Source organism: Tachysurus vachellii, chromosome 2 (assembly GCF_030014155.1).
Source record: "Tachysurus vachellii isolate PV-2020 chromosome 2, HZAU_Pvac_v1, whole genome shotgun sequence".
Taxonomy (NCBI): Eukaryota; Metazoa; Chordata; class Actinopteri; order Siluriformes; family Bagridae; genus Tachysurus; species Tachysurus vachellii.
Window position 1 is genome coordinate 7230571 of NC_083461.1, and position 24582 is coordinate 7255152.

The window sequence follows — 24582 nt, forward strand, 5'->3', positions numbered from 1 at the left end:
GAGCGCCTTCTGCTGGAATTTCTCAGCCATGTGGTCAAGACGCTCCAGGCGTCTAAGTTCACTCAGTAACCAGTCTTCATAGCCTTTCTCTGCCTGCTCCAAACCCTGCCATGCACTTGTAATGTCCTACAGAGAACCAGAAGACTTGTTAACTTGACAATCACCTTCACATGAAACTCGTTAGCTTGATAATCACCTTCACATATGACTTGTTAGCTTGATAATCCCCTCCACAGACAACTTGTCTTATATACAGTGCATTCAGAAAGTATTCAGGCTTTTTTAATTTTTTTATTTTGTAATGTTGCAGCCTTATGCTAAAGTTATAGACACTCATAAATTGTGCTGAGATCTTGGCATATCTTGAACACATCTTATCATGAATAGCAGCTCATCAGCTGAAAATGAATCCCAGCAATTGCTGTCCATCCAAGGTGATTTATCCCCATGTCAGGATCTTGTGAGCTCCCTGGACAACTCGCTGATCTCACCTTCTGTCACTGCATGTAACTTTGAGGTAACCATGAACAATGAACCTCTCTTTTCCTCTCACGCTGTTAATCTGACAGGCTCATGCTGATTTCTCTTTAAGAACATCGAAAGGATTCATCCATTTATATCCACACATGTCACTTAGGTGTTTGTTCAGTCTCCTGTTATTTAGCTCTGTCTCTGAGCACCATTTATCCTGTGCAACTGATCCAGAATGCTGCTACAGTACATGACTCTCTCTCTCTGTGTGTGTGTGTGTGTGTGTGTGTATATCATATCTGAATCTTTAATGCTGGCAATTATGTCTAAATAATATCTATTAACATTTTATATTTTAATATTTCATGCCTTATTTAGACATTTCTTGACACTATATAGTGTTTATTAAAAAAACAAAAATGCTAAGCTTTGAAAAACTGGATGATCTGACAATGACAGCAAACATTGCACATATAATAAATAAAGACATAAGATATAATAAAGTATAAATATAATAAAATCAATCCTATCATAAGAAAAACTTTAGATATTTTCCCAATACCTAATCCACCTTTTTTTGCTGGTATAGAAAAAATATGACAATAATTTCAGATCAGTGCCATTTCTAATAATTACATAAATCTAAATAATTAAATAAATCTTAATTAGATCATGTGGTGAGTGTGGAGTCTCACCGACACCATTTTCCCTTCAGAGGGCATGTAGGCAGGCCTGTTGCTGATGCGCAGTTTGGTCTGCAGCGTGTTAAAGTTGATCTCCAGCTGGCATTTCTCTTGCACTTTTGGCGGCTTGTGAATGCGACGGTAGCCACGGAAATCTTCAAGTTTCTTCCTCATGGCTGCCATTGAGGTCTCTGGAGACCGGTTTTCCAGCCACGGGGTGGTGCGATGGATCCAACCTAACAGCTAAGAAGAAGATTAATTAACATGAATTAAAAGTAGCCTAGTCACTGACATTTAAATGAAAATTTATTTGTATAGCGCTTTTAACAATTGACGTTTGGCCCTGTAAAGGTGACTATCTTTGTTGGATTACCACCTCTTTGTCCTATTATTTCAGTTTAGCCCTGGGACTGTACTTTCTTTGTTGGAATGCTCTCTCTTCTCTGCCTATATTAAAACCCATTTCATTTGGAGTTGTATGTGTTCTGCATCTTTGGGTCCATCCCCCTGCACCCTGACAATAACAGATGAAGTCTGGAAAAAAGATTTTGGGTTTCCGCTTAAAATGGAAAAACTTTTATGTTTCCCCTTAAAGTGAAATAGAAGATCTTAGTAAAGATAAAGGTTATTTACAAAACATCTTAACCATTAAAAGAGCTCATATGGTCAAAAAGAGTTAGGAATAAAGAGGAGGAATTTTAAGAGGGTTAAGAGGCCGAAAAGTGAAGAGGGAGAACAAATGTGTTGCATTATTAAATATTTAATAATGATATTGAGTTAATAAGATGGTACAGATTAGATGGTGTATGGATTATTTTTGTGACCAATCATATTAGAGATAACATCTCAGTCACAGCACAGAAATGCCACATACATAAAGACGATTTTTTTACGATTTGGTGCATCAGGAATACACAGACTTGATTGGTCTGTGCGTTTCCATTACCTTTACCATAAGGACTGCAAAAGCTGCGCCGGTTAAAATGGAAGCGCTTCGTCAAGTTTTAAATCATAACCTTTTGTTTTGGCTGTAGGTCCGGGTCCGGATTGGACAGCTTCTGGGTCCGGACCCGGACCGCGGTCCCCCTGTTAGTGACCTATGGTCTAAACCATAATGTTTTCACTGTGCACTTGACAATAAACCTCTTGAATCTTGAATTAGATAACTACAGTACATGAATGAGCAGGTGTTCAGGTGTTAGTATTAAAGTGGACGGCAAGGGTAAATGTTCTACTTTTGTATGACTTTGATGTTTACATGTATTATACGATAAATAAAAAATTAATATAATCCAATATGGTCTAAAAATCAATCGAAAAATTTGAGGTCTAGATCAAGGAATTTATAAAACAGATAGTTTACATTTACAGCATTTAGCAGACACTCTTATCCAGAGTGACTTACATTGTCTTATTTCAGTTTATACACCTGAGCAATTGAGGGTTAAGGGCCTTGCTCAGGGGCCCTGCAGTGGCAACTTGGTGGACCTGGGATTCGGCCAATGATCTTCCGATCAGTAGTCGAACACCTTAACCACTGAGCTACCACATCCCAAGTTGGAATGTGTTGGAAAGACCTTCAAGGTCACATCCAACAGTTTAAGTTGGAAAACAAAACAAATCCTTTAGATATGTCGGATGTATAATTTAATTGAATGATTATTCTTATGGATATTCCTACTCTTCTCATGCTAAATGTGAATCTGCTTGTATGTAGTGATATTATGAAAAGCACAGATTTAGAACTGTGATTAAATTTTGGAATGAATCTACTATAGGGGTGATATGAATGATAGCTAATCAAAAATAGTTTTTAAATGGTTACAGGAAATCAGACAACAGAATCAGTCTCAGAGAACATTCGAATGTGTGTCTCACCTCACTGGCCAGTTTTTCATAGTCTTCCATGAACTTCTCGTTCTCCTGGTTGACCCCAAGAACTTTACAAATCCTGTTAGCAGCGGTCTCCGCCTTTCAAGAGACAACACACGCATAGACACATGTTATATTCAAACATTTAGCTTAGGCAACTGTTTACAAGGCAACATAACATAGCCTGTAATTTCAAAGTGATGGATAAGCCTGTGAAGTGCGTATGACATCTAGTCGAAAAGCCATACCTGCTCGGCTCCAGCAAAAGCATGGTAGAAGCAGGACACATAGGTCATGATGGCTCTCTCATCAGGTTTTGGGGTGTTGATGATGTCTGATGTGGTGAAAGGAAATGTTAGTTAAAAAAAAAAAAAAATAAAAAAAAAAGGCAAATGCAAAAGGGAATAATTAAAACCATATTACATGAAATAGTACTAACAAAATATGACACAGGGTTAGGATGAGATACGTACAGTATGTGTGACCTAGGATTACATTTGTCCTTTAATCTGCCAACTATCTGTATCTATAAAGATGAGTTCACCATCAGTGTGAAGTTGGAAAATGCTTCAGTTTTCTACATATTTATCTCGTTATCTCATCTTTATCTTCTTAATCAGTTTCAACACTTTGAAATTTTATACATTTATGTGATTATATTAACTGACATAAAAACAAACCTACACAATTCTTACTTTCTGGGGTGAAACTGTGTTACCTGCTAATTGATATATATATATATATATATATATATATATATATATATATATATATATATATATATATATATATATATATATATATATATATAAATAAAACACAATTAGCTGGTAACACAGTTACACAGTTATATACAGTGAATATATATATATATATATATTCATTTCAGCTAACATCCATCATTATTGAGGCTGGTAAAAAAAATCTTTATTTGCAGCAACCTTGTCTATTTGCATAAGCACCTCTGTCTACTGAAAGCTTAACCATTATTGACTCACTAACAACACCACTTACGTCGCTTTACTACAAGAGCCAATTACTACCTACATTGTAATTTGACATTTAAAGAAAAGCAGGATTTTCCAAAAATGTGGAAAATGCTCTTAGGACACTCATTATCAATTATGGTGATAATGATGCAGAATTAATGGGGGGAGAAGAAGTGAGTTAAAGTGAGATAAAGTGAGAAAACTGTTCAGACAAAATGATTCTGATATTCTGCTGCAGACCCACAGGAGAAAAGCAGTAATCAGTTACATTTTTCTATTCAAGTGATGAAAAAGGAATTATAAATCTGCTTGCAGATCTATAAACAATTAAAAAATTGTAGAATGTCACTTCTCTATCTGCTCTTATAATAAACTTCATTTCCCAGAATTCCACACCTTACACTGATTACATTCCTGATGTTTATTGGATTATTTTTCTGGGTTGATTTCTGTTTGTTGATTGCTTTGAATCTCCCTTTCTTCATTTGTTTGCCCAATGCTCAATAATGTCCTTTTTTGAAGAATGCTAATCAGTCAAAAAATCAGGTGTATGTAAAGTAGGTCCTAAAGAGTGGTGATGATACATATCTCTAATTTACCTCATCAGTAAATCCATTAGTTTTTCAATAGATCAATAGAAATGTCATTTGACCTCATTCTTCACTTACATACCCTATGGCCTGACCAACTCTATCTGTCTCCACTTTTATGGACACTTTTTCCACCTTTTTTCATGGTTTCCATACAAAAAAAAACATAGTATATAAAAATATATAATTCATAGAGTCACAGTTCCAAACAGGTGGCATTAGAAAACTAATACAAGAACTAAGAACAATAATAGACCTTTAGCCATCCACCAGAATGGTTTAAAAGGTTCTCGGGACGACGAGCCCTTTAACACTCGCTTTAAGGTGACAGCTACCATTATCTTTCATTATCTTCATGCTTTCATTATCTCCAAGCATAAACTGTGGAAGGCTTTTAGGAGAGTGAATACCAGGAAAGTGGCAGGCCTGGAAAACATCTCAGGACAGGACTTTAAAGCTTGTGCTGACCAGCTAGCACCAGTGTTCGTGGACATATTCAACCTAACCTTGGCATTGTCAGTAATTCCCACCTGCTTTAAAAATTCCTTATTGCACCTGCTGTTCCAGAAAAAACCCATACTTGATCTCTCAGAATGATTAAAAGGCCTACCTGGAGGAGATTAAAAATACGGAGACCAACTTCCACCTGAATGTCAGTAAGACAAAGGAGCTGATAGTGGACTTCAGCATGATACAGGTCAGGGGCTACCACCTCCTCACGATCAACTGTGCCCCATTGGAGAGAGTGGACATTTTCCAGTAACTTGGTGTTCTATCCTGGAGAACCTGTAGTGGTCCTATCACATTAACACCCTAGTTAAGAGTGTGCATTAGAGTCTTTGTCACCTTAGATGGCCCCCTGAAGGGACTTTAAACTGCCCTCTAGGGTGCTAAGGAACCTTTACACCTGCACCATTCTGGCAGGAAGCATCAGCACCAAGCAGGATCAGACTCTCCAGAGAGTGGTGTGATCAGCTGAGCCTGAGCTCCATAACTTGCAGTCTATTAACAGCATGTAGTGCTGGACCAAGGCCAGGAAGATAATAAAATACCTTAGACATCTAAATAATGGACTCTTCAATCTACTACAATCAGGAAAGTGCTTTTTATTCCTGAAGGCCAGCACGGAGAGAAAAAGGAGGAGCCTGTACCCACAAACCATTCAGGCTATCTCAACCACGAGAATACATATGACTACTAATACATAAACATATAAATAAAGACCTTGGATTTCTTTGGTCACCCACACCCAACATTCTTGTAAATATACATGGCATATCCTGTATTTATAATTTCTTATTGTCACTGCAACTATCGCTGCTTGATTTTCTGCACAACCTGTTGTACATATGTGGTATTATGGTATATATTTTATACTACATACAACTAACGTAATATCTTTTATATTTAACTTGATATTTTTCTTTTTTCTATTTTCCATTCATTCATTCATCTTCTACCGCTTATCTGAACTACCTCGGGTCACGGGGAGCCTGTGCCTATCTCAGGCGTCATCAGGCATCAAGGCAGGATACACCCTGGACGGAGTGCCAACCCATCGCAGGGCACACACACACTCTCATTCACTCACGCAATCACACACTACGGACAATTTTCCAGAGATGACAATCAACCTACCATGCATGTCTTTGGACCGGGGGAGGAAACCGGAGTACCCGGAGGAAACCCCCGAGGCACGGGGAGAACATGCAAACTCCACACACACAAGGCGGAGGCAGGAATTGAAACCCCAACCCTGGAGGTGTGAGGTGAACGTGCTAACCACTAAGCCACCGTGCCCCCCCTTTTTTTTTCTATTTTTAGTGAAGTAAATTTCACTGCATTTATTTTTCTTTGTTTTTGTCTGAAACCATACGCTCATGCAACATACCTTCTGGATCCAGCATTTTGGGGATGTCAAGGTGTTTCTCTGCAACTTCCAGTGCCAGGTTCAGGTTGCCTAGATGATCATCCTGCATGTACATGAATAGCTGATACACTTAAATGTGTAAAGAACGATTACAGCTTCCACACTGACTACTGACATTTCTAGGCCAGTGTTAGAAGGACCATTTAGTGCACAGTGCTCATTACTGTGCTGAGAATAAAATGTGCATGGAAATGCAATTGAATATCATGCAATTGATATCAAATAAGTGTGGTACACAAAGTGGAATCCAATAATGAAAGACATAGCCAGGGTTATTTTTGTTAATCTTACAGAAATCAATCCATATAATTACTTTGTCAAGCTCTTCCAGTAAAATGAGACATGTTCACTTAAATTCATTACATTTAATCCAAACCCCAATAACTGCCATAAATGAGCTTTTTAGCAAATCAAGCACATCAGAGGGACAGCTCAAGTTGGCTGGGGACAAGGTCAGAGAGGATAGATTAAGATGGTTTGGAGATGGTTATATTGGTAGAAGGATGTTGGAGATGGAGCTGCCAGGTAAGAGGTCAAGAGGAAGGGTAAAGAGGAGATATATGGATGTGTTAAATGAGGACATGAATGTAATTAGTGCGATCCTAATGTGCTATGATGCATCAATTCAATTCAATTCAAGTTTATTTGTATAGCGCTTTTTACAATGGACATTGTCTCAAAGCAGCTTTATAGAACAGAACAATTCAAGACTTTTTCCGTAGATTATGCAAAAAGCATTTAAAATGTTTCTTGGATATTGACCTGTAAAAAAATAATGGATTGTGTCAGACTTGTTAGAGCTGGTAAATCACTCAGAGCATGCAGTGCCAGACCTTGTTGAGCTTGGAGTAGTCAATCAGGTCTGGTCTGTGTCTGTGTATAAGGGCACAGAAGGCTAGGCCATCCTTCCAGCTTGACACAACAGTGATAGAAAGAGCAGAAAAACAATCACATGACATCTACAGTATTTATGTAGAATAGATGCAACAAGTCTACACATCATAAACCCACAGATTTTTGTAATGTAATAAATATAAAACCAATATAGATCACATCAGAAGGTTTTCCACCCTCACTGTGAAATTAAAAGATAGAAAAAAAAGGTGAAAAAGAAAGGAAAAAACTACAATAACCTATTTGCACAAGTGTGCACAGGCATAAGGTTAAAGTAATTTGTAAATTATTTTATTATTATTTGTAAAAAGTAACTTTATTAAAGCAACCTTTCGATTTTTAACCACAAAGGGTTTAGTTTTATTTGGTAATAGTCTATATGCATGATGGATCTTGACTTCACAATTTTTGCCACTTGTTCTTGCAAAAATTAACATGAGATTGAGTGTGACTGTGTTTTTTCTGGATGCAGCCACAACACCAGTAATAAAAGGGTGTACTTATGCAACCTGCCACTTTTGCAAAAAATGTTTTATCATGACAACAATATGGTCAAAGCATCACTTTTAAAGAAAAGAACAGAAAAGAAAAGAAACAGTATGAGAAGAACATGCAGTACCAATTAGTTTCTTAAATATAGTTTCTTTCACCATTAAAAGTCATTGCTAAGTGAAGCATAATCCTAATAATATTCAATCTTTTTTAAGCATAAAGAAGTACAACTGAGTGACCTTAATCACTCACAATGATTTGAATGCAGTGAGAGAACAGCTCAGCTTTTAATCAGTCTAACTGCTGGAAGTGGACCTGACATCCTGCGAATGTTGGGCTTTTTTCCCCAAATTTGTTTTTTTTGTAATCTGTCACTTAATTTTACATGCTTTGCAAATGATTAATTAACTTTAAGTATCATTGGAGGTACAGTTTACAAGCTGTCTTTAATTGTGAACAAAATCAAGCTATTTAGCTCTTCAGAGCACGAGTATGTCTACTCCCTGATCCTGGTGTAGTGTTTGGAGGCGAATCAGTGATGACTTGCAGTTGACGGCACTATGAAGTTCACCAAGTACCAGAATATTTTCAGCAGCCTAGATATTGGTTATTCTCTCAAAGAGCAGTGGCATAAATGATTATTTGTCAGGGTGCTGGCAAGTCCCATGTTTTTAGGTTCACACTTTTAACAAATGGTTACTGATGTTTTTTTGCCTGACTGTAAATCAGAAATAGTACGTAATCTAGTGGCATTATTTCTCACCTGCAGTGGAAGTTTTGCACGTTGACGTTCCTGTATGGAGCCGTCTTCCTCTGGCACCACAGTAGGAGCCCTTCTTTAGCAGAGGTTTCTGGTAATAATAATTACTGATAACTAACACACCCAATAATGCATGCAAAAGAAAGAATCATGCGTCTTGACTATAAATAATAAACTACAAAAAACAACACAAGTATCATTTTTGTAAATGAACTAAAGTAAATCTGATTTTTATTGCTCACATAAGACAAATTAGACCACAGGATGAACTTGATTAATAGACCTTGTATTGGTCTTTGTATTTTCAGTTCACTCTAAGCCATGAGCTCCTAAACTTAGGCTAAACTACATCAAATAAATATTAAGAACTGTTTTGAACACCCATATTATACAGGGAGTGCAGAATTATTAGGCAAATGAGTATTTTGACCACATCATCCTCTTTATGCATGTTGTCTTACTCCAAGCTGTATAGGCTCGAAAGCCTACAACCAATTAAGCATATTAGGTGATGTGCATCTCTGTAATGAGAAGGGGTGTGGTCTAATGACATCTACACCCTATATCAGGTGTGCATAATTATTAGGCAACTTCCTTTCCTTTGGCAAAATGGGTCAAAAGAAGGACTTGACAGGCTCCGAAAAGTCAAAAATAGTGAGATATCTTGCAGAGGGATGCAGCACTCTTAAAATTGCCAAGCTTCTGAAGCGTGATCATCGAACAATCAAGCGTTTCATTCAAAATAGTCAACAGGGTCGCAAGAAGCGTGTGGAAAAACCAAGGCGCAAAATAACTGCCCATGAACTGAGAAAAGTCAAGCGTGCAGCTGCCAAGATGCCACTTGCCACCAGTTTTGCCATATTTCAGAGCTGCAACATCACTGGAGTGCCCAAAAGCACAAGGTGTGCAATACTCAGAGACATGGCCAAGGTAAGAAAGGCTGAAAAACGACCACCACTGAACAAGACACACAAGCTGAAACGTCAAGACTGGGCCAAGAAATATCTGAAGACTGATTTTTCTAAGGTTTTATGGACTGATGAAATGAGAGTGAGTCTTGATGGGCCAGATGGATGGGCTCGTGGCTGGATCGGTAAAGGGCAGAGAGCTCCAGTCCGACTGAGACGCCAGCAAGGTGGAGGTGGAGTACTGGTTTGGGCTGGTATCATCAAAGATGAGCTTGTGGGGCCTTTTCGGGTTGAGGATGGGGTCAAGCTCAACTCCCAGTCCTACTGCCAGTTTCTGGAAGACACCTTCTTCAAGCAGTGGTACAGGAAGAAGTCTGCATCCTTCAAGAAAAACATGATTTTCATGCAGGACAATGCTCCATCACACGCGTCCAAGTACTCCACAGCGTGGCTGGCAAGAAAGGGTCTAAAAGAAGAAAAACTAATGACATGGCCTCCTTGTTCACCTGATCTGAACCCCATAGAGAACCTGTGGTCCATCATCAAATGTGAGATTTACAAGGAGGGAAAACAGTACACCTCTCTGAAGAGTGTCTGGGAGGCTGTGGTTGCTGCTGCACGCAATGTTGACGGTGAACAGATCAAAACACTGACAGAATCCATGGATGGCAGGCTTTTGAGTGTCCTTGCAAAGAAAGGTGGCTATATTGGTCACTGATTTGTTTTTGTTTTGTTTTTGAATGTCAGAAATGTATATTAGTGAATGTTGAGATGTAATATTGGTTTCACTGGTGAAAATAAATAATTGAAATGGGTATATATTTGTTTTTTGTTAAGTTGCCTAATAATTATGCACAGTAATAGTCACCTGCACACACAGATATCCTCCTAAAATAGCTAAAACTACAAACAAACTAAAAACTACTTCCAAAAATATTCAGCTTTGCTATTAATGAATTTTTTGGGTTCATTGAGAACATGGTTGTTGTTCAATAATAAAATTAATCCTCAAAAATACAACTTCCCTAATAATTCTGCACTCCCTGTAGATTAATAATATCGCACTACTGTAACATTTTATGCGAGTAACATGCTGCATGTGTAACCTACAAGGGACAAGAAACCAAAGGAATATTCCTTGTAATGATTCAGCTGTTCAAATGCTGTTATAGGAAAATAATCCAGACCGGGGTATTGTGATATGACCCAACATGAAGCAGACTGATTTAAACTTGAGGCATGATTTTGCGTGTTTTGTGCAAAAAACACACAAATCTGCATTCAAAGTATTATTTAAACACTGGCCCACATACTGTACAGTATCTTATGTACATCCAAAATATTAAAGAGTGACATTCACAGTTAGAGCCAAAACATTTGTTTATTATGTGTGTAACACACAATGACATTATAGTCTCTCTCACTTAAAACTTTCCGCTGTTTCATAAAAGTTGTGTCATCGTTTGGGGCTCAAATTGAAAAATCTGACCTTACAAGTATTTACTAATCTAGAAACTAGAAGACTGATACAACAGTCAATCCAGTAAGAATAGAGCAATTTCTAACACAATGCATGTTTTTTTTTTGTGTCTATTTGTTCCATTTGCTGAACTATCAGGATAGTAGAAGAAATACTCAAATAGTTCTTTTAAACTCATCTTCTATATTTCATACGTTAATTTCAAAAATAATAAAATAAAACAAAAGAAGATATTGTGAGTTTCCCTTGTGACCCCCTCTTTCAGAACTCCTTCTCTAACTTTTCTCTAAGCATTTATTTATTTGTAAGTTTTTTTTTTTTTGCATTGTCTTTGTTTTATAGGTGTAAGTTTTTATAATTTGGTGCATTTTCATGTCGTACCTTCCACCGAGATATCCTGAATGGCAAAGCGGAGAATAATGGTCCAGATCATTCCCAAAGTCATCTTTACATTTCCATCAACGATCTCTAAAAACATTAACATTAACATTAAAAACAACACATTTTATTTAACTTACTTTCTATGACAGAACTTATTAGTTTTACTATCTTGTGTTCACTTTCTATCATACTTACATGTCATAATCTGTTTTTAGACACAATACAGTCACTCCACTGACAGACTGAAAGGATTTGAACCCATTAGAATAACTAAATAATTGATTTCAAGCCATCAGCTAAAAAAAACACATTGAACCTTAATATGAGACTGTCTCTCTGTCTGTCTATTTAGAGAGGCAACAATAATTACAGCCAAATCTGCAGTATCTTTGAGTCAACATCTATTATTAGTTTACAATACACAGTATTTAGAAACTCTGGAAAGATAAAACATTGTCTATAAATACTGGACCTTCTGCTCCTATGGACACCAGCTTTACTCCTTTACTGGTGATGTACTCCAGGGCTTTGTTCACATTGGCTATTTTGTGAAATCGCATTTTTCCTCTGTCTGGTTTAGGCAGCCTTTCACCTAAAGACAAATACAGCAACATTTACAGTCAGTTTCTGACTTTCTCTATCCAAAAGCAATGCTTAATTACTGTAACACTTACTAACTTGCTGTAAAACACACATATCGACCCTGACTCAGTACAGTTTAAAGCACAGTTCCAGTTCAATGTCTAATGACCAGACCTGATGCCTGAAATGGTCAACTTTACTTTCTTTTTCAGAAGACCTTTCTTGTAAATAGCCTTATTGTATATAACACCCCTAAATAAATAAATAAATAAATAAATTAATAAATAAATAGGTTTATTTATCATTGAAATCTGCAGTTATTGATTATTTAATTGGTTTATTTGTTCAAATATGGCATTGATGTTAATTGGACATTCTGCACTATTTCTGTACATTCTCTATTTAAATGTAAGTAAATGTCTTATATTGAACAGGTTAACTGCTCTGTATTTAAAACCTAACTGCTTTGTGTATTTCATCTAAAATGGATAATAATGATCTAAACTTCAATAAAGAGAAACTTGTGGCGTCTGTCAACTCAAGTGCAGAATGTCATTAAAGCAAAAAAGGAGGGTACAGTACAAAATACAAAGAAACTCTAAAACTCCTTTTTTAAAGATTATTTTTTCCACTAAATAATTGTTAGCAACAACATAATAACTGCCAGTAATTTCATACATCCATCTATCCACAGATACTGTACTTCACACTGCTTTTCCTTCTGGGTCGCAGGGAACCTGGAACCTATTCCAGGAGACTCAGGGCACAAGGCAGGATACACCCTGGACAGGATGGCAGCCTGTCACAGGGCACAACTGCACACACACATATAAAACAGTTTTAGAGATACCAGTCAGCCCACAATGCACCTCTTTGGACTGCGGAGGAAACTGGCATACTCAAAGGAAATCTCAGAGTTGCATTAGAAAAGAATGCAAAATAAAAGCATTTTCAATAGTGCTTTCATACCATTAGACCTCATTGTATGTGTGTAGTTTTATATTTATAACTTGTGTTACATGTAATATTTTTGTATCTCTGAGCTAGCAAACAAAGCTAAATAAAATTCACTGTCATTATTATTATTATTATTATTATTATTATTATTATTATTATTATTATTATTACACAATCTGTGTCCCTAAATCATTAACATGTGAACTTAATGAATTAAAATATACAGAGTAAAAGTGAGGGGGGCACGGTGGCTTAGTGGTTAGCACGTTTGCCTCACACCTCCAGGGGTGGGGGTTCGATTCCCGCCTCCGACTTGTGTGTGTGGAGTTTGCATGTTCTCAGCCCGTGCTTCAGGGGTTTCGGTCCAAAGACATGCATGGTAGGTTGATTGGCATCTCTGGAAAATTGTCTGTAGTGTGTGATTGCGTGAGTGAATGAGTGTGTGTGTGTGTGCCCTGCAATGGGTTGGCACTCTGTCCAGAGTGTATCCTGCCTTGATGCCCGATGACGCCTGAGATAGGCACAGGCTCCCCGTGACCCGAGAAGTTCGGATAAGCGGTAGAAAATGAATGAATGAAAAAGAGTAAAAGTGTCTCGTCTCAGTACCAGAGATGACTTCAAGAAGGAGCATCAACTTGAGTCCATTACGAAAATCCTCCTCTATGTTCTCAATCTGAGTCCCAGCCTTACGTAGGTGTGAGTTGCACCACGCCGTAAAAGTCTAAGACAAAAAAAAAAACAAGAGAGAGGGAAAGCCCTTAGAGTTAACCACTTTCATAAATTTTAAGAATGTAAATGTGCATGTACAATAACTATAAGACTTTTCACTCTGATAGAAAAATAGATAGAGATAGAGAAATAACGAACAGAAAGTCAGAACGCCAATTGTGAGCTCATTATTTCAACCCATAGCAGTGTGCCCTCTAACAACTATTAAAATGCAACCTTAGTGAATGTAACAGCAAAGTTGTAAGTGTCAGGGATTGGAGTCTGAGGTGGATGAAAGTGCGGATGCGATTTAATTGGTTCCAAACAAAACATACACACGAGACATGAACAAGAACGAGAACACCTAGGTATGCAGGAACACAAGAACCTTATGTGAGGATGAATGCTCTCAGAGGCAGAACTTTAATTAGACACAGTGCTTATTAGACATAAATGTAACTGAGGTATGTGTGATATCATGAGGTGCAGTGACGTACGGATAACGTAGTTCAGACAGATGAACTGACTTTATAATTAACAAATTTTATATAATTGATTGTATGAAATTAAATGATTTTTATGTTACATCAGTGTAAAATGAACAAGTGTCATCTCTCTCATTTTTATATAACTTCAGTTGTTTTTTTCTGGCTTTATGAAAAGAAATATAAAAGAAATGTATTTTTTTATTTACTTTTATTTTTCCAGGAAGTCTCATTGAGATCAAAAATCTCTTTTACAAGAGAGACCTGGCCAAGGTAGCAGCCATACATAAACACAACATAGTAAAAACATACATACATACAATCATACAAATACAAGGACTTCTCAAGAAAAACAACTACATGTCTCCTTTACCACATTTTTTATGATGGTCTTAAATGTATTTATTGATATACACGTTTCTAATTTAAGATCTTTTTGCAAGTTCTTCCATGCCCATGGTGCATAGTATAAAAATGCAGTTTTCCCCAAATCTGTCCAAACCCTGGGTACATTAAAAAGCAACCACTTGGAAGAGCGTAGCTGATAACTAGCAGAACTGAGACAGAGGAGGGTATAGAGGTAAGCTGGAAGTTTACCTAGCATGGCTTTATATATAAAAATATACCAATGCTGTTTTCTGCGAGTGGTCAGCGATGTCCAACCCACCAGATCATAAAGAATACAATGGTGAGTAAGGGACTTTGAATTTGTAATAAAGTGTAGAGATGAATGATACACTGAATCAAGGCTCTGTAATGGAGGAGGCTGCGTGCATATATAATATGTCACCATAATCAATCACAGACAGAAAAGTAGCTTCCAGAAGTTTTTTTGGCATTAAATGTAAAACTAGATTTATTTCTAAAATAAAAGCCAATCTTTATTTTGAGCTTCTTAACTAAATTAGCAATATGTACATCAAATAAAAGTTTGTCGTCTATCCATATACCCAAGTACTTGTACATGGGTACCCTTTCAATGGAATTACCATCAGATGTAAAAATGCTGAGATCATCAAGCAGCTGTGGGCGAGTTTTTGAAAAGACCATGTACTTAGTTTTCTGAGGATTTAAGACCAATTTTGAATTGAGCAGAGCAGTTTGTAATGACTGAAATGCAGTCTGAAGCTCTTGCACAGCCTGTGCTATGGAAGGAGCATATGTATAAATGACAGTGTCATCAGCATAAAATTGTACTTTTGCTTCAACGTCCTTACCTAAATTTATTTTATTTATAAAAATAGAGAACAGAATAGGTCCCAAAATAGACCCCTGAGGGACCCCTTTAGATATCCCAAGAAACTCAGATTTATGGCCCTCTGCATAGACACACTGAATTCTATCTACAAAATAGTTTCTAAACCATTTAACAGCAGTATGACTGAAACCCACATCCCTAAGTTTGTTTAGCAACAATTCATGATCTACGGAATCAAACGCCTTGGATAGATCTACAAATAAAGCAGCGCAATGTTGTTTTCTATCCAAGGCACAAATAAGATAATTTATTACCACCATAGCAGCAGTAATAGCACTGTGGCCAGTTCTAAAACCAGATTGAAAATTGTTTTATCAATTTTATATTATTATAATATAATATTGTTATCAAGTAAGAACTGTTTGACCTGTAAATTTACCTGCAATTCAAAGATCTTAGCCAGGATTGAGAGTTTGGAAATCGGACGGTTATTGTTTAACTCTGAGGAGTCCCCACCTTTAAATAAGGGGAGAACATAAGCAGCTTTCCAGATTTGGGGTATTGAATTGGACATAAGACTCAAATTAAAAATGTGAGTAATAGGCTCACAATAACATCTACTGCCACCTTTAGGAGATAAGGATCCAGATTGTCAGGACCTGCAGATTTTTTGTGGTCAATGCTTTTCAGAGCTTCACTAACTTGCGCAACTGAAATTGTTTTAAAATCAAACAAATCCAGATTAATATCAGTTGCAATGGTGGCAGAACATGGGACAGGTGCATTTACATTTGAACTGTCAAATGCAGACCCAGCACAGATAAAGCGTTTGGTTAACTGACTGATCATAGCAACTTTATCCCTTGTTTCATCTGAGCCAACCAGAATGTGTTCAGGGAGGCTTGAAGCAACATGTGTACCTGACATAGATTTAATTACTGTCCAAAATTTAGAGGGGTTATTTAAATTCTGTGTAACTGTCTTCAGATAAAACTCTGATTTGGAATTTCTTATCATCAAGGTGCACTTGTTCCTTAGGGTTCTAAATGTAGTCCAATCAGCAGAGGAGTTAGAAAATCTAGCTTGGGCCCACAATTTATTTCTTAAATGAATTAGCTCTGAGAGACTATCTGAGAACCAGGGATTTTCCCTACCACTGATCCTAAACTTTTTAATGGGAAGATGTTTATTTGAGATAGACAGAAAAATTGGGTGAAAATAAAATAAATTTGCCTGTTAAATGAAAATAGGTACACTTCAAAATATCGGTGTTCTGGTCACAAAAGCAAAGTTTGAGTGGGGTAACTGCCACTTTGTATACATTTAACACTTACCAACTTGAGGAAAAAAAACTGTTTCATAGCTTTAATAAAGAAGCAATTAGTGTCATGCAAATCACTTCCAACATGCAATGTGCCCTAGCTGAGACTGATGACCTTTTGCCTAGATTTATAGCTATGTTTAAGAGATTTTGCTGAATCCTTGTCTGTCATTAAAGCTTTGTGCTCTTCCATGCTATATGCTGATAATAGACGTATGAGAGAAACGAGTGAATGTGCCGATTTCAGTACAGTCTATTAAAGTTAACTGCCTGTGATTTAGTTTGGGGAGGATTACCAGAATAATAAATCTATTTTTTTTTTTTTACATGATTCACAGAATATGCAAACGACAGTCGAATATTATATCTTAGTAAGGGAAGCATTCCTACATTTTGGTAATCATTAAAACATGCAGAATACTTTGGAATATATTACTTAAAACAAAGGGCGTAGGTGCAGTTGGACAGACGAACATTTGTTCTGTTAGTGTCAGCTGTGTTGTGTGCGTCTGCTGTAATAAATTAACCTCCTGCTGAAATTTGTTCCGGGCTTCCAGCCCTGGCCCTGCGTGCCACATAAGAACAGTGCTTGTCAATCAACATTTCAAATAACACCCTTTGGGTTGTATTTAAATACCCCTAAATGATACAAGGTCACACATTGTTCTATGTACAGAAAAAAAAAAAAAACATTACACAGTATAAAGGTAGCAATACAGCCAACACAGAGATTTATTGAGGGAGATATACTCAGAATTAAATTAGTAATTTAGCATATTTAGTAATTAGCATTAGAGAGAAGATCCTGTACAACGTTTATAAATAATAGGAATATTATATGAACATGAAGAGTGTACAACTTCTCGTAAACAGATTTAAGTGACCCGGATGGCTTAAGATTTGACTGACTTAACACCGTAACAGTCCACATGTTATGACAGGTCACTGCTAACGCTTCTATCACTGATCACACATGATCATGTTAAAGCCTAATGAGATGTTTTTGGGTTTTTTTTTTTGGTTTTTATGTTCAGAGTTGAGATTTTTATGTCCACAATCCAGGCAGTCCTTCAGAGTCACCTAACTTGGATGGTACAAGCAGCAAACAGGTGCTACATTTTATTAAACACACACACACACGCACACACACACACACACACACACACACACACACACACACACACACACACACTTTCTGTCTGCTATCAAACTCCCAATGTAAAATGCCTGTGTGTGATCATACCTAAAGGAAGGTGACACCCTGTGGAGATGGACAGCATGCTAGCTGTTACGAAGGCCCAATTCTCTAAGGTTAAAATTAGTTGCCGTTGTGTTCATTCTAATCTCCAGGACGTCCTGGATCTGCTGACAGTCTTTGCGGTGTACACATTGCCGGGATGGCTCGGTGAGAAAGCTGTTAGCTACAGCACTCTATTGTTAGACAGTGTAGGACACTCACACACCAATTGCATGCTGTAAGCAGCATCCAGAATTTCACTTATATTTGATTCAGTGATTTCTGCAATGATCAAGACCACCGCTGTAAAATCCATAACCAGGCTTAGCCAAGTGTCAAGACTTGTTGAGGCTCAAGGGGGTTGAGGAAAAGTCTAAATTAAAGCATGTTCTTTTGGACCAATGATCAGACTATGGTTTTTAACAGAAGGAATAACGTCTTCTTAAACTTTGTGCAGGTAAAAAGATAAAGTGGAAACATTATGTCTGAGCAGTAGTGGCTCAGTGGTAAAGTTGTTGTGCTACTGATTGGAAGGTCATAAGTTCAGAAACCACAGCAGCATTGATTCACTTTTCAAATTTTAAGCAGGACCTAAATCCCTAAATGTATCAGTACACTGTATCCTGTGTTAATTGTAAATCTCAGTAAAATGTAAACTGTTAATTGCAGGACCATATGCCCAAGCTCATATTGTCTATAATCAAGACCCTTGGGTGGATCTCTCACACACAGACACACACAGAGGGCAGGATTGTCGCACCTTGCGCTGTTGTTTCTCCCAGGCGGGATCGAGCAGCAGGTCGCGGTCCCACTCATCCTCCTGGAGCATGTACTCCTCCTGAACGTAGCCGTTGTTGTACTGCGTCTCCGTTTGATTCATCGTCATCATCATCATCATTGTATTGCTTCTTCTCACACTATGAACAAGGAAATGCTGCAATGCTACACGCTCAAACTCGTGCGTAACTCGAGTGTCTCCAGCGCCGCCGGTGCGTCTCTTGCGCGCCCCTTTTTGAACGCACTGATATCACCTTGTCACATCACATGATGAACCTTCAACGGGGTTCCAGCTGACAGTGACCGTGAAACCCGAGAGGACGAGCCGGGGTATTAGAGTTTACATTGAATCTGAGATTAAAACAAAAACAAACAAGAAGAAAAATCTAAAATAAGCCACGTGACATCACATGGATTTAAGAAAGCCATAAAGCCCTCACAACCAGAATAGTTTCTTTTCTCAATCCATCAGACTCCTTAACGCTCAGGGCTTATGGTGACACACACACACACACACACACACACACACACACACACACACACACACACACACACACATTCAACTATGTCTTTGCATTCAGTCAAAATCTTTTGCACATCAGATTTATTATTATTATTATTATTATTATTGATTTGCTCTTTGCCTTTCCATAGTCACTCTCAGATTAACATTGATATTGATATGTTTGAATGTATGCTGTGTGTGCTGACTGACTGGCTGCGTTGTTGTTTTGTTTAAGTTTTAATAAGAAATCAATAAAACTATAAAATTATATATATATATATATATATATATATATATATATATATATATATATATATATATATATATATATATATATATATATATATTACATTTGTCTCTTTTTTCTGAGTGCTGCTACAACTGTTTTACGAAAAAAAAAAAGAGCCTGTTTACTGGCCGGTGCTATCTTTCTTTATCTGTTTACACTGTCTTTGTCTTGCACTGCTTGCACAAGAAGAATTGTGCAATTACCTTAATTGTCAAGTATCGTGAGTTTTACATGTACAGTACAAGGAGTACTGGTGTACTTGTGCTTTGTAATACGAAGCAAGGGAGCATAAATATAAACAACCTATAAAAAGTATGAGAATAAACATGAAAAAATATTTTAGAAAATCTAAGAAAATAAAAAAAGAAACAAATAGTGCAGGAAGTAAGATGAAACATTAACTTTACCTGGTAAATTAATTCATTACCCTAAAATGGGAATCCTTGCTTCGTTAGATTATGAAGATTATAAGATTTTTTAAATAGTCACCTTGAGGTTTTCATTATTCTTTAGCTGGGATACCTAAATTCTATCAGTCTATGACAAAGACAACAGTAAATGATGGCTAACTTTCTAGACCTCAAATATTGATCTGCATAAACCTCCTTCAAGGCCACAATCAATGAGTGCTGTAATTATAAATACTGTATATAAATGAATAAATAAATAAATAAAGTAAATAAATAAAATAAATGAAAAAATAAATAAATAAATAAATAGATATAAACAAATAAATAAATAAATAATCTGAGTAAATTAATCCATCTGTACACATCTGTAGTCTTACAGTAATTCACACAATGAAAAGTCTCCGAAATCTGTTTGAACATGCAAAATGTGCAAATGAATTTTTTTTTTTAATTTTTAGTGCCTGAATTTAATGGCATAAGGGTTATGTTTTCATTTTTTTTTCTTCTTATATGTCCATAATAAATGTGGACTTAATGTGAATTCATAAAAAAATTATGTAATGCAGGTGTAAAGCAAAAGCATGTATTATCTCTTGATCTGTCATGTTATGGAGTATAACTAGATTTAGTTTAATTCTAAAACAATTCTTGTCGTGAATAATATAGTATCTGGTTTTGGTTAAACAAAACTAGAACTGCACATAGTGATTTCTCTTTTCAGTCAGTCATTTGGCTGAGTTCACCAATGAGATCAGATTATTTCAGCTCCTATATGGATCATTGAATCATCATGTTTTCCCACTGATACTTGCCATATAAACTGAGTGTTCTTCTTTCCCTTGATATGAAATAATTCCATAATCTAGATAACACAATAAAAAAAAAAAGCATTACTTTACATACATTTTGTAAAATCTTTATTATTCATTATACTTGATATTCATTTCCTTTTATCCTAACAGCTGGTCACTATACTGTAGCTGCACTTGCCTGCATTCATAAAATGTAGCAGACCTTCTACATGATGTGCGCTCATCCGTACAAACAGATGTTGAAAGCATGTTTCCATGGAAGCATTTTGTTAAATTGCAGAAAAAAAAACACATTTTGTATGTATTCATAAAACACTGGTGCTCAAAGGGACTTTACAGCACAGCAAAGGGATCTGCAGTTTTCTTTTGTTTCTGTGGTGGAAGTCACATCCCAACATTTTTAAAATATAATTTTTATATGCATGTTACTAAAAATGGCTATAAATTAGGGCTAATGTGTGCCGTTCTTGGAAAAAAGGATCTTACAGATCTACAGATCTTATAATTATAATACTGTACATATGATTAACAAAAAAAAAATATTATTTTATGTTCTCATTTCATTATTTTTCATTATCATCTATTACTGGAGTGAAGTCTAATCGAATTCTCTGCTTCAGACAACCGCTTTAAATACTCTGTTTCAATTCCGTTGCTCATTAAATGTAATTAAGTATATACAAAGAAAAAGTCAGGTGTAAGAACTGGGAATTAATGAGCAAGTAATGCAATTCATTTCAGTGAGCTTTTCTCACTGTCCATGACTCAATGACTCCTGTTGGGGGTTTATAACACAACAAAACCTGGAACTGTTTTATAAGATCAGACCTTGAGAGTAAACCTTTTAAAAAATTAGTTACCATTATGGCATTTCTACTATTTCACTGAAGGACCCAGATCTCCGAGAGCAAAACACATCACGGTACGCATGATACTGAGCATTACAATGCTTGTAATTGCTTACAAAAAATTAGTTCCTCTAGATGATTAGTTGATAACATTGTAGTTCTGTAGGATAGATTCTAAGGACAGGAATTCATATTCATATCATTATGAAGGAGTGAAATGTCAACCTTTCTTTGTCGCTGGGTTTGTACACAAAGTATTTTTCAACAGGAAATACTAACACATCCACTAACACATGACTATGTCCACCTATTACCAACAACACATTTAGACTTAATGATCAATTCAAATGATAATGACTATTTTGTGTCAATATTTTCTGTTTATTGAGCGGATGGTACGTCTCCTCTCCATTCATTATCATGTCACAAACTAATTTCACACAAACATCAGATAGGGACCAGTAAATAAACTTCATTCTGATTTCCTTTTGATAATTTAATAAAATGGGACAGTGTATTGTATTACCTTTTCACAGGAGTGCAAATGTTACATGAGTGAAAAACTAAAATGAGAGTGTATGTTGAGGGAGTGAAAGCAGATAGATAGATAGATAGAGAGAGAGAGAGAGAGAGAGAGAGAGAGAGAGAGAGAGAGAGATGAAAGTTGCTGCAGGTGAGAAGCCACTCACACCCCTCAGCATCCTCATGACCCACTCAGAGAAAGTGTTGGATTTAAAATGAGTATTGTTATGTAAATAAAAATATTAATAATAAATTTAAATAATACACTTAATAATATTCTTGTAAAAGCAAAATACCTTTGAATCACAGGAATAGTACTAAACCCCTCCCCTTTCCATTCAGGAGAGACTAGTTGCTAGGAGATGATCACGTCACTTTAGGGTCACTGAGATTGATGAATTGAAGACGCAAGCTTTAAACACTCCACAGTTCTTTACTGCTGACGGATGGTGTTGCAGCCTCAAGCAGTTCTGAAACCGACAAATTCATTCTCCTAATTTAAGTGACAGCAAAATAAAATGACTTCACAGAATGAAGAAATGGACTGCACTAATTTTTCATCCCTCTCTTTGAATGAAACACAGATTTCAGTTGAGTGGAGCGCCGAAGTCACATCCTGTCTCTTTTGGAGCATTGTTTACAATGAGGATGTTCTGAACATCTCAATACTTACAGTTCTGATACTTTTTGCTTTTTCCTTGGTTGTTAACATTTATTTGTTCCTGGGATTGGAACACTCTGAAGCTCTTTCCTGGAATCCACGTTATATGCTGTTGAAGAACCTGATTGTGTGTGATTTGCTGCTAACTCTTACCATCGGTCTTCCAACACTTTACTGCTTGCTTTGCCGTCAAACTCTGAACTTCAGCTACAGGTGTGTAGCACAATACTTCACCGTGAGTTTTACTATTATTAATTCACTTCTGACTGTCGCTTCCATGGCTTTGGAGCGTTTCTTGTACACATGCCATGGCATCCACTACCTGGGTATCATGACCAACGTGCGAATATACAGCTTTATTATTCTCATCTGGTTGCTGGCTTTAACAGGCTCCGGGGTGTCGACTGTCCTGGTGTTGATTGGCAGAGCAAAATTTGATCACATCATTGCAACATTTGTGTGTGAGCCTGAAGTTGTGCAAGCTCAGCTTGAGCAGTCAAAGTACTTTGAGATGTTCAACAAAATACTTGTCGGATGCGTGCTTTTCCTCTGCCTCCTCATATTCTTGTTCTCCTACGGCCGTATGTATCAAGAAGCCCGGCAGGTGCAGCAACCATTCCAGCAGGACAACGCTCGTGCCAGATGTACCATCTTTTTCTACTTTGCCATCTTTTTGCTTCAACTGTTTCCAAGCACAACTAAATTTATCACTATGTGTATCAAGGATGTGGACAATCAGCTCTATATGATAATGCTAGTCTTGGTTCCACCATGTGTCAACCCACTAGCATATGGTATCAGAAATAAAGAGGTGCGTCAGGCACTGGGGCGTCTTTGTGGGTCAAGAATGCTTAAAGAGCTATTTCATCTGTAAGCTATGTATGTATATACATAGCAACAATTTTATAGATATCTTTCCTGTCTATTGTATTAAAGTCAGCTGTGTAGTTAGTGACTCTTAGCTACCAAGTTGGGTGCTGCGTTGTTTCAACATTTCCTTGGTGTTCATTTAAATATGCTACTGTAAGTGTCTACTGTAATATGTATAGCTAAGCCTTTTGGTGCTTAGCATTTGTGAAAGTGTAAGAATGAAATCTCAGGACTGTCAGAGAACCACTGAGGGACCATCAAGTAAGTAACTTTAAACTGTTTAGCTTTATGCCTGGATAAGATTCTATCTTACTACTCTGCTGCTACATATAGAATGTCTGCTGCATTAACTACATCTGCTCTAATCAGGAAACTCGTTTTGTCCTTAACTACATCTTTAATTTAAATAAATGTCAATTACTGCAATTGTTTTTGATTTGATTTTTTTGTAATATATGATGCTGTAGATACCCACAGTCATTATGTCGTAAAGATATGTTACTGTTTGTCTCAATATTATCAAGATTTTCTGTGTTATATTGTGTATTATTTCATTTCTTAATAAAATGAATTCTACGTAGAACATCCTGGATTGTATTGTTGTGTTTAGACCAGTACGTCCCAACGTGTAAGCTGCATTAATATAAAACAGTTGCTGAAGCTTTTCAGCCCATATTTGAGCTGCCCATCTTTCCCATCTTCATATATATATATATATATATATATACACACACACACAGTGACTGGTAAGGTAAACATTCCAAATAATCAATAACTAATTAGAAACATTCCACAACATTAATTGACGTGTACTGTAAGTATGGAAGAGTTTCCATAGTGAAGAGGATTATTTTTCTATAACAGGTCTCTCATGTGTTGTTCATTCATTCATTCATTCATCTTCTACCGCTTATCCGAACTACCTCGGGTCACGGGGAGCCTGTGCCTAT

The 24582-nt window shown here is 36.7% G+C and overlaps 1 protein-coding gene across 2 annotated transcripts in view; it reads right to left on the reverse strand.

The window, feature by feature from the left end:
* Positions 1 to 18904, reverse strand: part of LOC132862813 (alpha-actinin-2-like) — a 29502-nt gene extending 10598 nt beyond the window's left edge. For both annotated transcript variants that reach the window (XR_009650059.1, XM_060895101.1), the window contains exons 1-11: positions 18699 to 18904; positions 13596 to 13710; positions 11923 to 12042; positions 11451 to 11537; positions 8685 to 8772; positions 7369 to 7447; positions 6497 to 6578; positions 3275 to 3360; positions 3033 to 3125; positions 1167 to 1397; positions 1 to 126 (exon numbers count right to left, since the gene is read on the reverse strand). The exon at positions 1 to 126 is cut by the window's left edge and continues 22 nt beyond it. Coding sequence is in view for 1 of the 2 variants with exons in the window: in XM_060895101.1 (XP_060751084.1) it covers positions 1 to 126; positions 1167 to 1397; positions 3033 to 3125; positions 3275 to 3360; positions 6497 to 6578; positions 7369 to 7447; positions 8685 to 8772; positions 11451 to 11537; positions 11923 to 12042; positions 13596 to 13710; positions 18699 to 18836 (1245 nt within the window). In the remaining variant the exon portion in view is untranslated. The remainder of the gene's footprint in view (positions 127 to 1166; positions 1398 to 3032; positions 3126 to 3274; positions 3361 to 6496; positions 6579 to 7368; positions 7448 to 8684; positions 8773 to 11450; positions 11538 to 11922; positions 12043 to 13595; positions 13711 to 18698) is intronic.
* Positions 18905 to 24582: the final 5678 nt, after the last annotated feature.